Here is a 13,971-nt window from a genome sequence, read left to right on the forward strand (position 1 = left end):
ACGGAAGATTCTCTCGATCAAACCAGAAAACTAAAAATTGTTGTGTTTTTTTTACGACGATCACAAGTTGCTTTATTTACTAAATAAGGCAGCGCAGTATCAGATAACTTGACGACATACTCCGCGTTGCTGAATAGCGGAACCTTCGTGTCTCGTCGGAGTTGCTTCACGGAGTGAAGAAGTGCTGCAAAAACATGTTGGTTCCATTTGCCTTATTTCACTGTTAAAATTGCCTGAAGTCTTGGTAAGTCCACCATTGTGCACTTTACTTTTATAGGGTGTGTGCTTTGAGTTGTTATTATGGGAGTGCATGGACTTTGGAGACTCCTGGAGACAACAGGAAAACCCACCAACCCCGAGACACTGGAAGGAAAGATTCTTGCTGTTGGTATCCTAACCTTTAATTTGATCTATTTATTCGTACTAGTTTTTGAGATGTTGTTTCCTTAATCTCTGTAACGCATTAATTGATTCCGACTAATGTTGCGTCATAAAGATGACCTTAACCAGCGCTCCTCAGACATCAGTATATGGCTGAACCAGGCAGTGAAGGGGGTGAGGGACCGTGAAGGCAACAGCGTCCAGAACGCCCACCTCCTCACTCTGTTCAACCGCATCTGTAAGCTGCTCTTTTTTCGCATTAGACCGGTGTTTGTGTTCGATGGAGATGCTCCTATGCTGAAGAAGCAGACCCTGGTGAGACCAGCTCAGATGATTACTGTTAAGGGTGTAATAAATACAGCTACTGAACTGTCCGTTTACAAACACTCTTCTTTTGCAGGCTCTGAGGAGGCAGAGGAAAGAGGAGCTGACCACTCAGTCCAAACAGACCAATGAGAAACTTCTGAAGACCTTTCTGAAGAGACAAGCTATCAAAGCTGCACTTGGAGATCACAGGTGAGCAGTAGGAGGAGGCAGAATGGTGGGGAGGTGATGAAAATCAACAGTTTTTCATTTTGTATATACTCTATCTGCTATGTTCTTTACTGTAGTCTTACCGTTTTTGTCTGAAATATTCCACAGTAAGGACCCTCTACCAAGCCTCTCCAGTGTGAAAAGAAACGAAGTGGACGACATGTATGTCCTACCCGCCCTTCCACCCACAGAGGAAAAGGAAAGAAGCAGGTCAGAGTCAAGAAGTGTTATTGCTGTCCAGTTAAATAATTTATTACACCCTGAACATTTGCTTATTTTATGAGTAATCTATTGGGGTTTGATGTGATCAACGGACACTTTGTGAATTGTTGTGTCGTGTTAGGAAAAAAGTAATCTAAAGAGTAGCCACTTTACTCTGAAACCCTTAAAGAAAATGTAGAGGAACCAGCTGCTTAAGTAGTCATCTAATTAGCATTTCTCATCTGGTATGTAATTTAACCTAAGTATAAATACACCAAGGCACTGAGTGTATGAGAAAGTAAATAACATGCAACTTATTACTTTAGAAGAACTGACTACTGAATAGTGTTGATGGATTTAGAAACAAAAGGACAAATTAATTGAAGATGGTTAAATAATTATTAGTGTCATTTAAAAAAATATCCTAATTAGCTTTCAATCAAAAACAGGACTGTCATAAATGTATACTTTGGTTTAGATAGTAATATGTAGTCATGACAGATGAATAATTTTTTTTTTCTCCTTGCAGCTCAGAAGAGGATGAGGAGGGGAAAGACAGTGACGAAATGGTTGAAACATACCAGGTAAAAATAAAGGCATTAATAAAAATTTAAAAATGTTGAGATTTAAATCTCAAGGCACTTTGCTACAGAAATAAGTTCAGTTAACTTCAAATGAATCCAATTTATTTCAGTCTATCCAGCGGCCATCACGTACAGATTATTCTGACCCAAATTACAATACTTTTACGTTACAATACATTTAATAAAGAGTTTTCTAGTTTAATTTCTTGGGATCTTTTTAAGAGACCGTCTAACTGTTAAACATTATTGTGAGAAGTAGTTCCAAAATGTACTTTGGCTACCTTTTCTTTCTGTTTTGCATGTCACCTCCCAAATAAATGTAAAACTTTTTTTCTTTGACAACTCGCCTTCAAAGCCAGATTCCTAATTTTGTTTCAGGAAGAACTGTATGAGAATCCAAACTCGGTGGACATAAACTCAGAGGATTTTACCAGCCTGCCTCCTGAGATGAAACACGAGATACTCAAAGAGATGAAAGAATTTTGCAAAAGACGTCGGACCATGTTTAACAAACCTCCTGAGGTACATTTAAGCCTCAAACACACTCCACTCTCCTCTCTTCTTTCCAGTGCTAACTCCTTTTTTTTTTTTCTTCTCTTCTAGCGTTCCGGAGACTTTTCGCAGTACCAACTGGCTGGCCTGCTGCAGAGGAACCGGCTGAACCAGCGTCTGGAGGGAGTTGAGAAGGAGATGAGCCAGTGCAGTGCCGGCAGCGCTCCACAACTCGGTCAGCAGGATGAGGATCAGCAGAATCGCAGCGTGGAGTCAAAGCGGCTGGTTTCAGAAGACAACTCGCACTATATACTTATAAAAGGTGAGGCAGATGTAGCATTATGTTGATAATATACAGTATATGCACAACATCTGATTCTCGATAGAAGCATATCTTAATGTTTTTTATACTAGCTCACATTTAAATTTCTTTTAAGGATCAGGGTCTAAATCTGTAAATTTCTTTGGCTCCGTGGCCAGTTTTAGATTTAGTTAGATATAACTGTTGTACTTTCCCGTAGAACTGAAACAATTAATCGTGTTGAATCGATTATTGACAAAATCGTCAATTAATTTAGTAATTGCTCAATTGTTAATTGGCATACACTAAATAAAATATTCAATTTGCTGAAAAAACACAACATTCTCTGAGTAGTAATTAAGCCAAAACTGTTTAAAAAATGTACATTTAGCCTTTTACATAAAAACCTTTCTTTGTCTGTAAATATTTTCTACTCCTCAAGTGTTAAAGTTTTAGATTCACCTGGTTCAAATTCTGTAAAAATTCTCCTATTTGGTACCTTTTGCTGTCCAATTATTAATTGGTTAACTGAAAAAATAATCAACAGATCTGTCTACACTGTACTGATGTTGAGTGAAGCAAAAAAGGGCTTATTTACTTTAATGTCTTAATTTCTGTAAAAATCAACTCTTTACTTTCTTCACCTACAGGCTCCAAAAAAACCGAACCAGCCTTACAGAGCCAACCTGCAGCTGCACCCTGGACAAGTTCTAGAAAGAGGAAAGCTGACAAACCCGAGCCTCTCTGGCGACCCATCACTGAAGAAGAAGGCGACGAAGAAGAGGATGTACGACCTACCTGCTCAGATGCCGTCAACCCACCTGTATCAAAACCATCACAGCCAGACACATCTCCGCCTTCGCCTCGGACACTCAAGGCAATCCAGGCTGCTATGAGTGACAGCTCAGATGAAGAGAAGCTGAATCCAGATAGCAAGGATGGCAAAGTGTCTCCACGGACACTCCTCGCAATCCAGCAGGCATTAACTGAGGATGAAGTAAGTGTCTCACCGTCCAAACTGCAGACAAGTCCCAAGCGTCCTTCGCGGCGAGTGGTGATCAGTAGCTCCGATGAGGAGACAAAGCCTTCCCTTAAGGAAGAGTCGGACTTCAGTCAAAGCGCCACATGCCAAAGTTCACACATCGAAGACAGTTTTCTGGGCAGTAGCTCTGAAGATGATCTGGAGGAAGTGATTGGAGAGAAAAATAAAGCTTTTCGCTCTGCGGCACTTCGACAAAGTCCCACAACAGCGATGGAGTCAGAGGTGGAGCGCGTCAGGGAAGGGGAGAAACAAAAAGAGCTGGAGCCGAGAGAACCTGAGCACAAGCTGCACGCTTCTCAATCCAATCAGGAGTTATTCATCAGCTCTCCTTCGCTTCCAAGTGGGAAACAGGCCAGCGCAGAGACGGAGCAGAGACTCCTAGATAAGAGCAAGCGTGGACTCACCGCTGACCTGGCAAAAGCCGACGGAGACGACGTAAAGTCAGGGAACAGCCAGCAGGAAAGCGACTCAGAAGGTAAAGTTACAATAATTTATAGACTCAACTGTTTGTTTTATCATCCGAATTTAAAATGGTTGTGTTTCACAGAGAGCTTCATTGAGGTGTCCGAGGAAGAATTTAAGCAGGAGGATGCAAATGATTCAGCAGGAGAAAAGAGGATTTTAGAAGAGGTCCAGGAAGATCAGACAAAAACTGAAGAAGAGTCTGAGGAAGGTTTGACTCAGGTTGTTGGTCATCCAGCTCTGAGCTCAGACAAGGAGGATGAGGAGGAGGGAGAGCAGAGGAAAGCTCAGGAAAAAGAGGTGAAGGACGACATGGAATCCAAACCAACAGCAGAAAACAACGAGTGGGAACACCTCGACATGGTTAGTAGTTCTCCATCAAACCAGAAACTTTTCGTCTCGTACTGTAATAAGCTAAAACAATTTTTTATATTTTTTTACCTAGGCTAGTTAAAATATTTTTGCTTATATTTTAACTAGCCTCCTGCTACTTTAAGTGTCAATTGGTTGATGTAATTCACAATTTAAATGATGATTATGACAAAGGCTTAATATAAACACCTTTAAGTTGTTTAGACACCTTCAATCTTAAATAGGGAACATTTCCAACAACCAAAATAGTATTTCTAGTCTAATGCAGCCGGTTTCCGATGCCGTTTAATTTCCAAAACAAATCCTCCGCCCTAACATTTGTTTCTCCCTATTATAAATCCCTGAGAGTATATTTAGTACTTTAGTGACGTTATCTTTTGACAAGTGGCAAGGCAGACATTTGAAATCTCTTAAAGATGAAAAGCTTGCTCTCTTCAAAATGAGTTTAGAGCTCTAAGATTGTGTGCTGCAGCAAAGTAGCTCTATCTAAATATTTCCTTGCTGTCATAACTTTAGCGCCAACATCTTTAGGTGGTATCTGAACTACTTGGTTGTATTTCAGATGAACCTGGTCAGCAGGTCAGTGTGCTTGTAGAGTAACTTGTTTGTTGTGCTGCAGGACGAGCTGGAGGCTCTGGAGAGCTCGCTGCAGCTGGAGCAGAGCAACCTGAGGGAGCAGAAGCAGCAGCAGGAGCGGATGGCGAACACAGTCACGGGGCAGATGTACCTGGAGAGCCAGGTGAACGAAACGAGCTGTGTAATCAGATCCGGTCTAACGGCGAGCAAACGCTCCTTAAGCAATCTGACTTACGCTTATGAATTTTAATATTCTGTGATGGTGACCTGACAGCTGATCATTCACAGCAGGTGCAGGAGCTCAGTGAGGGAGGGGGCATTTCTCTGTGCTGCATTTGCCAAAACACACAGCTTGACTTGCGTTCGTTGCTGTGATTTTTATTTACAGTATGTTCAGTTGACACAGCAGCATGCTCGTATCTGTGTTTATCATCAGAATTCGCCTGTACTAACTGTATCATAAAATCAGCACTGGTGTATACCTGTCAGAGTGGAGGGTCTTCATTAATCCTTTCAGCTGTTTTGATAATGAGCTGCTAAGAGCAAAGGGATTCCTCACATGACAACAAAAGCTCCCTAGAGAAACGCATTGCTGTAATCATAAAAGCACACACTCTGAGAGTTATGGTAAATAACAACAGCGACATTAAGGTATCAGATAAGCATTTAAGTAGAAACTAAATGTGTTAAAATGATGGTGTCATCCTGCAGTACTGTCAAGAGCCACAAGTGTTGCAATACAGTAGATAAAGTCCTGCAGCAACTGTTGTATATATTTATTTAAATAACACTGGAAATACATACATTGAATAAATAACAAATGTTTCTGTAGTTATTTAAATTGTATTTACATTTTAAGCTAATGTTTAAATGTAATTGGGAAAACCTACCGTACATAAAATATTTATTTTTCTCATTCATTTTTTATTGGTCAGCCTCACCCATCAAAGTTAGAGGGGCGGGGCTAAAAGTGCTGATGAGACCTATGGGTTGTTTAATTGGCTAAGGGGTTAATCAATTAGATGCTGTGGTGCATTTAATGAGTCATAGTTGCAGTTTATTATTATTACCATACAATTGACTGCAGCACAGACAATCTAAAATAATTAAATTCTGAAATAACTCTATACGATTTTAAAAGATAATGACTAAATTACTTTGCATTTGACTTAATTGTGGTTATACCTACGTCATAACTTAGTTTCATGTATTTATTATAGTTTTTATCTAAAAAATAATTCATCATTTATTTTGGATTATGGCACGTTTGTCCCTCAGTACTGCCCAGTTTCTATGATGAGCAACTATAAACCCTGAAGCATTTGCCAGTCTGTGTGGTTTTATTTTTTTATTCTTTGTTTTGCTTTGTAAATTGATGAGTGTTTTGAACGCAGGAGCTGCTGCGGTTGTTTGGCGTGCCGTTTTTGGTGGCTCCCATGGAGGCCGAGGCTCAGTGCGCGGCGTTGGACCGCGCCGACCAGACAAACGGAACCATCACAGACGACTCTGACGTGTGGCTGTTTGGAGGACGACACGTTTACAGGAACTTCTTCAGCCAGAACAAATATGTTGAGCACTACCAGTACAGCGATCTGCAGAGCCAGTTAGGTCAGTGGCTGCTGCCATTTTGGGCTGTGTTTTGGCTAGAGCCTAAAGTGAAAGAATAGTGGAATAGCAGAGATTAAATTGATGAGCTAATGAACACATTAGAGAATGTAACTATTTTTTGGGTAAAGATAGATAATCTATCAGTGTTCCTTCTCCTGATGAAGTGTGATGGCGCCTGTCTTTGCCAGGTCTGGACAGAACAAAGATGATCAATCTGGCTTATCTGCTTGGAAGTGACTACACAGAGGGTGTTGCAGGAGTGGGATATGTTACTGGCATGGAGATACTGAATGAGTTTCCAGGGCCAGGACTGGAGCCACTAATACAGCTTAGGTTTGTTTTTTTATTTTTTATTTTTAGCTTTAACAAAGTGCAGGAACACATTTATATTTAAGAGCAACTATATTCTCCATTTTTGTCCCTGTAGTAATTGGTGGTGTGAGGCTCAGGAGAAGAAGCGTCTGACTGATAATCCCAGAGATACGAAGGTGAAGAAGAAGCTGAGGGAACTGAAACTTCAGCCTGGCTTCCCCAACCCTGCGGTGGCTCAGGCTTACCTTCAGCCTGCTGTTGATCCGTCCCAGGCCTCCTTCAGCTGGGGCCGCCCCCAACTCGACATGATCAAAGAATATCCTTTTGTTTCTGCAGCCGTTTTACAGTAAAGTTGCAATGGAACATTTTTTAATAAGATAATACCTTGTAAAGTGTGTTTTTTTTTGTTTTTTTTAAATTTATGTAACAAATCTCATTTAAGTTACTTATGATCTTAATTACCTATTTAATTACTTCCATTTTTATTTGTTTATTTATATTTAATGTTTTTAGTAATCAATGTTATTTATTATACTATTATTCATAGCTGTTAATATGACCTTAAAACTCAATTACAACTACTTCTCCTTGTATTTCTGTTTTCTTTGTGATCATTTCTTTGACCTCTTCGTCACGTTCTGTCTCAGTCGTTTTGGCTGGAGCAGCAGAAAGACGGAGGAGACTCTCCAACCTGTGATCAAACAGCTCAACAACCAGCAGGTATCTGAGAGGCTTTACCCACCTTGACGGGGTTACCACCATGTTTGATTGCTTTATCATCAGTAATGTACTGTAGCTGTTTCTGCTGATATGACATGAGACCAACACTCGTGCTACTACTTTCTGAAACTATAAGAAGGGTTTATATAACTAATGATTAAGTTGTGCTTAAACTTTGAACAAAGTTTACAACTCCTTCATTGATCCTGCTTTACAGGATCAATGAAGCTAAGAATCGACTCCTTAAGTAGCAGATTGTCCTATTTGCCGTCTAGACGGGGCTAAAGGTAATTCCAATGGTTGTAAGGTTAAATAGCTGAGAGGGAATTAAAAAGGGCCAAAAGCTTAAAGGGCTAAAAATGATAAATTTACTGTCATAAATAACAGTTTTTAAAAGTAATAAATAATTCAAAAGAAATATTTAATTTTGACATTTTTAAGTTTTGAAATGCATTTTGCATAATGCATATTTTCCTGCAACATTTTGTGGAATTTTCTTTCCCATTCAGATCTCAACTATTTTAAAATCAATAAAAATATTGTTTTCCATTAGGTAGCAATATGCTCTGATGTATTGTAAATTTACTGTAAATGTACATATAAGCAAAAACCTATTTGCACAAAAATTAGGAATCAACATTGATGCTATTTTTTTTTCTCTTGGACTCTGACAAAGAACCCAAATAGAAAAATAATAAATTTCCTGTGTTTTACTAAAAAAATAAACAGACTTGCTTTTGATCAATAAAACTGACATTTTAATATGTAAATATATCTTATATATTGTAAGGGATGAAGTTAAAGAATGTATTAAAAAAAACTCTTGCGTTTTTCTGTTGCTCTTTTTCACTGCAGACTCAGCTCCGAATAGACTCATTCTTCCGCTTGGAGCAGCAGGAAAAGCAGGCGATCCGCAGCCAGAGACTCCGCCGAGCTGTCACCTGCATGAAGAGAAAGGAGAGGGAAGGAGGGGAAGGTGAAAGTAGCGAAGAAGAACTGCCTTCCCCATCCAAATCCAGGAAAGGAAATCTAAAAAACACAGAAGGACAGAAAGAAGAGGAGCCCCCTGTCGCAGGTGGAGGTTTCTTAGCTCCAAAGACGAATTCTGAATCTCCTTTTACATCCCTCAGGGATTTCTGTAGTCCAGGTCAGGAATCCTTCACAGCAACAGCTGCTCACCAGTCTACTAAAAAACTACCTCAGAAGGCCAGCAGGAAGAGCAGCAGCAGCTCCAGTGAAGACAGCGACGAAGGGAGGGCCGTTGCGATGGTTACAGCCCGATCTGTGTTTGAGGCCAACAGACGAGGCCGAGGAGGAAAACGCACAAGAGGAAGAGGAAAGAAGCTTTAAGATGCTCAACTTTTACATAAATGTTCTAAATGTGATACTCAATGTGAAACCAACTGAAAATTTCTGAAAATAAACGAACTGAGAGTTTTCTGTAATATGCATTATGTTTTTTTTATAAACACTGAAACTAGTGGGAATATTTTTACTAATTTGGAGATATGAGAGAAATGTTACTCTGCATTAAAAAAAATATTTTTCCCTAAGTATGTGTCAGATGTCATTTCTTTTTCTGCTATATCAACACTAACAAAAGTTCAAGTCTAATGCATCATACTCATCTAACCTCATTATATATCCACCTAAAACACAACATTTACAGTCAGACACATCTCTTTATGTAAAACAAAATGCTTATATAAACAGAAACAGGTTTTTAAGTAAAGAATAAATAACCACAAGCTCCATCCCTGATGTAAAAATTAAGGAGAATATTTAAAAAAAAAAAATATTTCATTCAGTCCCTTATAATCAAAACATGCCGCCACCCATCTGTCCTGTCCAACAACAGTGCAGCAGCTGCTGCTGTCAGTCAGCTTTCTGCTTTAGACAGAGCTTTAAGCTTGACCGGAGGGAACTTGAAATATGGGCAGGATCTGAGGCTCCGAATGGGATTGTCGGACGAGGACATTTTAAACACTGCGTTTGCGTGTAACCGAAAACCACAGAGGGTTAGCAATAACAGCCCCTTTGAGATCAGCATCCACAGTGACCCACATCTGAAAGGGCTTCACCTTTGACCACAAGACACCTACTGTGGTTGGCTCGTGCACAGTAACATGTCCTGTTTAGGGTGTGCTTTTCTTCCTTCAGACATGGACGCTCGGCAGCCCAAAGCCACGGAGGACTCCAGCACCAAACAAGGCGGTAAGAATTTGGACTTGTGTTCAGAACCCTTTGTTTATTTACTCTCTGTCTAGTCCCACTTCATATGCTGTAAATGAACTACGAGTGGTTCTTTCTGGAGAGGCAGTTGTGCTGAAGCTGGAATTTTCTGCAATCATCTCTGTGTGAAGTGAAAACAGAAAGAGGGTTTAAAACCGTGTAAGCACTCCACAAGCTTGGCATTGTCACAGTGGGCTTTCCTGACCTTTTATCTAAACCAGCATTGCATAACGCAAAGTTGTGGGTTGGATGCTCTCATGTCAACGCTCTCATGCAGCCAACGCAGCTCAGAGGGAGATGACAAGCCTCTGTGTGATTCACAGAGAAAAGAGTCAAACGTTACAGAAAAAAGTCAAGAAAAAACACATCGCTGTGGTTTTCCTGATTAAAGTTTGTGGTACTTTTGCACATCTTTTATCTGACATACATCACTTGAAATGTTGAAAGACAAACTTACCTAATGCACAGAAATCTACCTTACTTTTGGAAGGTACTGTATAACACTAAGCAGGAGATTTTAACCTGCAGGAACAAACAAAAAGGCTTGTACAGGATGTTACACAGTTTATCCTCAAAAAGGTTTTACGAGTCAGCAAATCACATAGCAAATTTGTATTACTTGTAAAATGCATGAAAATGGATACCAACAAATTCAGTCACTGCTAATGTGATTACTTGCACTCTTCTCATCCTGTGTTATTTGACTGTGAGCATGTCTATTCCTCTCTTTCTTGTTCATTTTTGTCATCATGGCATCGTGGTTTTACTATAATAATTTAACAAAGATACTTTTCTTTACAGATGCCAAAGAGGATGTCACTGAAGATGCAGAGCTGGCCAAAGCCATCATGTCTCGGCAATTCCACCCGTCGGCCATCGGTCCTGAGACATGGGAGGGATACATCTTCTCTGATCAGGAGATACGGATCAAAGAATCCACAGACCTCTATGGAGCTGTACTCTGGCCCTCAGTGAGATCTTATCCTCAGTACAGTAAACTGTTAGGACAAAAACTAAATATTTAGTTATTCTAAAAGAACGGTTCACATATTATTAATCTGTAATATTTATCTCTGGGAAAAGAAACCAATTTATTACTCACTCCCCAAAAAGACTTTTTTTTTTGTAAAATAAAGGATGTCAACACAAATGTGTATTCTGAAGAAAATGTGTTTTGGTCTCCAAATAACTGCATTTTAGACTAATGTGTCCAAAAATATATATTTAAAAATCCAGGACTTCATTTTTATTTTATCTGTAAAACATTATCTTGCCTAATATATTTTTCTTAAAGAGCAAAAGTTTTGTACTTCCACACCTTCCATAGTAGTTAAAAAGTTAAAGTCATGAAGTCTCTGAAATAGTGACAAGAACGTTTTTTCTGTTCAATCTTACCATGTTTTCTCACTTCAGTAGTCAGGAGCACACTGAATGTCACCAAACTAAATGTTTGAGGTTTAAACACACAGATATATTCTTGCTGATGACCCCTCATATTAACCAGAAGTATATTGTCCTCCACCAGGCCATGGTGCTGTGCCATTTCCTGGAGACCAACCAAGACAAATACAACCTGGCCCATAAGAATGTGATTGAACTGGGAGCCGGAACTGGGCTTGTCACCATTGTTTCCAGTCTGTTAGGTACTCCAATAAAAATCTGAGGATTTGCATGGATGTGATCATGCTTACAGTTTACCTTGTAATTACTTTTCTCTGACACTTTTCACCGTCTCTCAGGTGCTAAAGTGACATCCACAGACCTGCCAGATGTGCTGGGAAACCTCCAGTACAATGTTACACGCAACACCAAGGGCAGATGCAAATACATCCCTCTGGTACATTTTATTTTTAACACAGTTATAACACAGTTAAATTACCCAGTGCAAGTTTAATTTACAACTTGAGAAAATAAAAACAAATGTAAAATGAAACTCAAAGTCTATTTTGGAATCTATCAAATCACTCTGATATTTTAGTGCAAATAAAATAAAGCTTCAAACTCATCGTAAAAAATGCATTTTTGGCTATCAATTGCTTAATAGGTTTAATGACTCTCTCCAGGTCATGGAGCTCATCTGGGGTCAGAACGTGGCTGAGCGTTTCCCTCGTGCTACACATCGTTTTGACTACATTCTGGCAGCTGACGTGGTGTATGCGCATCCTTACCTGAATGAGCTCATGGAGACCTTCGACTACCTCTGTCAGGACGGCACTCAGATACTGTGGGCCATGCGTTTCCGCCTGGACCCGGAGAACAGCTTTGTGGGCCGCTTTCAGCAGCGTTTCCACCTTGAGGAGCTGTATAACCTGCCCAGTCTGAGTATAAAACTGTACCGAGCCTGGAGGAAGGACAGCAGGGCCAAGGACCAAACAGAGGCCGTATGAGAATAAGAACACACAGGACACTGAATACTTACTATGAATCTGGGTCTCAAAAATCATATTAAATGTCATTAACAGCAATTGTTTGTGTGTTTGCAGGCCTGCCAAAATAAATGACGGACATCTGCGATTAACTGTTTACAATGCTCTCAGCACACTTTATTTAATTTGAAAATCAAAGGGTATAAATATGTAAATAACTACTTTCGCAAATAAATTCTGCAACTTTGTATGTTGTTGTGTGTAATTTGTTAAGAGATTCATCCTAGTGGGGTTAAGTTTGTGTCTCTGTGTTGCCTGTTTCACTACAAATTCACTGCGCACTGACAATGTATGGAGAAATTGGTTTGTTCTATGACTGGTCAATAATCTAGTTAATTTATTCAAAGGTGAGCTTGCTGGTTGCTGCTGCAATACCCAACTGCTTAAAGTCAAACTGATGGACAGAGATTCTACTTCAGGATTTCTTGGTAAAGACCAAAATTCATGGTTCCATTCATTCATTTTCTGTGACTCTTCTGGGTTTCTGAAGCAGCAAAGCAGCCCCAGATCATCACACTATCTTTTTGTTCTGAAATGCAGGATTAGTTTTGTAACAAGTAGATCACTTTTAAAAAAGTTCTTCTCTTGTCTTTTTAGTTTAACATCTATTTTTGCAAAATTTTATTTTATCAAGATTGAACTGGTACTCCTGTTTCTTGAGCTGCACAGTGACGCAGTTAGTAGTACTATTGCATTACAGCAAGAAGGTTCTGGTTTGAAACACGACCTGGAGTTTGCATGTTCTCCCTAAGAATGCACAGGTTCTCCCCTGGTTCTCCAGTTTCCTCCCACAGTCCAAAAACATCACTGTTAGGCTGTGTCTGAGGCTCATTATCCCTAGATGTGTGTGCGGGGGTGTGTGTGTGTGTATGGTTGTTGGTTCTGTGTTGGACTGGTGGCATATCCAGACTGCACCCAGCCTCTTGCCTCATAACCACTAGAGATATACCTCCTTCAAGGACAAGCAGATATAGACAATGACGTATTAAGACACAACTTTAAAAAACATATGAATCACTTTGAGATCAAGTCTTATTCCTGAAGTTATTTTTGAGTTTTTCTATTAGTCAATTAGACTGTTAAAAGTCATAGTTTAGCAGCTCAACACTTTTAAGAGGTTAAATTAAATATCACACTCATATTACTCTTTTATCTGGCTCTATATATGCCACTTCAGTAACTTGAACACCAATGCTCTGCCCAATTTCTTCCATATTTTGGAAACTCACCAGTTAGTTTATTATATTGGAAAGAGTAAGTTTCAGTCAGCCTCTATAAATGTAACCGATTAAATCTGATACTTTAATGATTCCAAATCCTCCAAATCCTCCGGTCGTTTTCTGTCCTGCCATTCCTGGTGGTTCTGGTGGATGTGTGTCTCTGAAACGACAGGAGTGTTGAAGAGCTGGATTAAAGGACATCTAAGTAGGTGGGCAGTAAATACCTCCGCCTTTGTCAAGACAAATAAATACCCAACAGCTGAAGCCTGTACATGGCCTGATAGTGCTCACTTCATCTCTCTTTTCACAGCCACTAAAAATCCTCTCACAGAGACACAACGCTGGAACTCTGCTTGTCATCAGGCTAAATAAAACTTTTAATGTTTTATCAAACTTAGCCTGCTACATAAAGTCAGCTGGTCACTGACTTTTACAACATCAACAACAAAACAACCAAAATCCAGGATTTAAAATGAGATTTAGATCATAATGCATGATCCTAGTAGAT

At 39.6% G+C, this 13,971-nt stretch overlaps 2 protein-coding genes across 3 annotated transcripts; both read left to right on the forward strand.

The window, feature by feature from the left end:
• The first annotated feature begins 175 nt into the window (after positions 1-175).
• On the forward strand, positions 176-9,030 carry ercc5 (excision repair cross-complementation group 5). Of its 2 annotated transcripts, XM_028014224.1 has the most exons (16): positions 176-388; positions 521-696; positions 782-897; positions 1,024-1,125; positions 1,646-1,700; positions 2,079-2,222; positions 2,304-2,514; positions 3,144-3,620; positions 3,705-4,010; positions 4,083-4,360; positions 4,989-5,108; positions 6,340-6,553; positions 6,742-6,886; positions 6,981-7,181; positions 7,501-7,585; positions 8,441-9,030. In XM_028014224.1, the coding sequence occupies exons 1-16, from the start codon at positions 301-303 to the stop codon at positions 8,933-8,935; spliced, it is 3,213 nt and encodes a 1,070-aa protein (XP_027870025.1). In that variant the 5' UTR covers positions 176-300; the 3' UTR covers positions 8,936-9,030. The 2 variants fall into 2 exon arrangements, with proteins under 2 accessions (XP_027870025.1, XP_027870024.1); XM_028014223.1 differs by having other exon boundaries at positions 3,144-4,010.
• A 436-nt stretch (positions 9,031-9,466) lies between these two features.
• On the forward strand, positions 9,467-12,433 carry mettl21e (methyltransferase like 21e). The gene is made up of 5 exons (XM_028013925.1): positions 9,467-9,799; positions 10,619-10,788; positions 11,343-11,460; positions 11,557-11,654; positions 11,881-12,433. Exons 1-5 carry the CDS (start codon positions 9,712-9,714, stop codon positions 12,202-12,204), a joined length of 798 nt encoding a protein of 265 aa, XP_027869726.1. The 5' UTR covers positions 9,467-9,711; the 3' UTR covers positions 12,205-12,433.
• Positions 12,434-13,971: the final 1,538 nt, after the last annotated feature.

Source organism: Xiphophorus couchianus, chromosome 4 (assembly GCF_001444195.1).
Source record: "Xiphophorus couchianus chromosome 4, X_couchianus-1.0, whole genome shotgun sequence".
Taxonomy (NCBI): domain Eukaryota; kingdom Metazoa; phylum Chordata; class Actinopteri; order Cyprinodontiformes; family Poeciliidae; genus Xiphophorus; species Xiphophorus couchianus.

Coding starts and splice junctions, on each gene's coding strand:
- ercc5 (XM_028014223.1), top strand. CDS start 301: ATGGGAGTGCATGGACTTTGGAGACTCCTGGAGACAACAGGAAAACCC. Junction 4,011..4,082: donor GCAGGAAAGCGACTCAGAAG/GTAAAGTTACAA, acceptor TGTGTTTCACAG/AGAGCTTCATTGAGGTGTCC. Junction 5,109..6,339: donor AGATGTACCTGGAGAGCCAG/GTGAACGAAACG, acceptor TTTTGAACGCAG/GAGCTGCTGCGGTTGTTTGG.
- mettl21e (XM_028013925.1), top strand. CDS start 9,712: ATGTCCTGTTTAGGGTGTGCTTTTCTTCCTTCAGACATGGACGCTCGG. Junction 10,789..11,342: donor GAGCTGTACTCTGGCCCTCA/GTGAGATCTTAT, acceptor GTCCTCCACCAG/GCCATGGTGCTGTGCCATTT. Junction 11,461..11,556: donor CATTGTTTCCAGTCTGTTAG/GTACTCCAATAA, acceptor ACCGTCTCTCAG/GTGCTAAAGTGACATCCACA.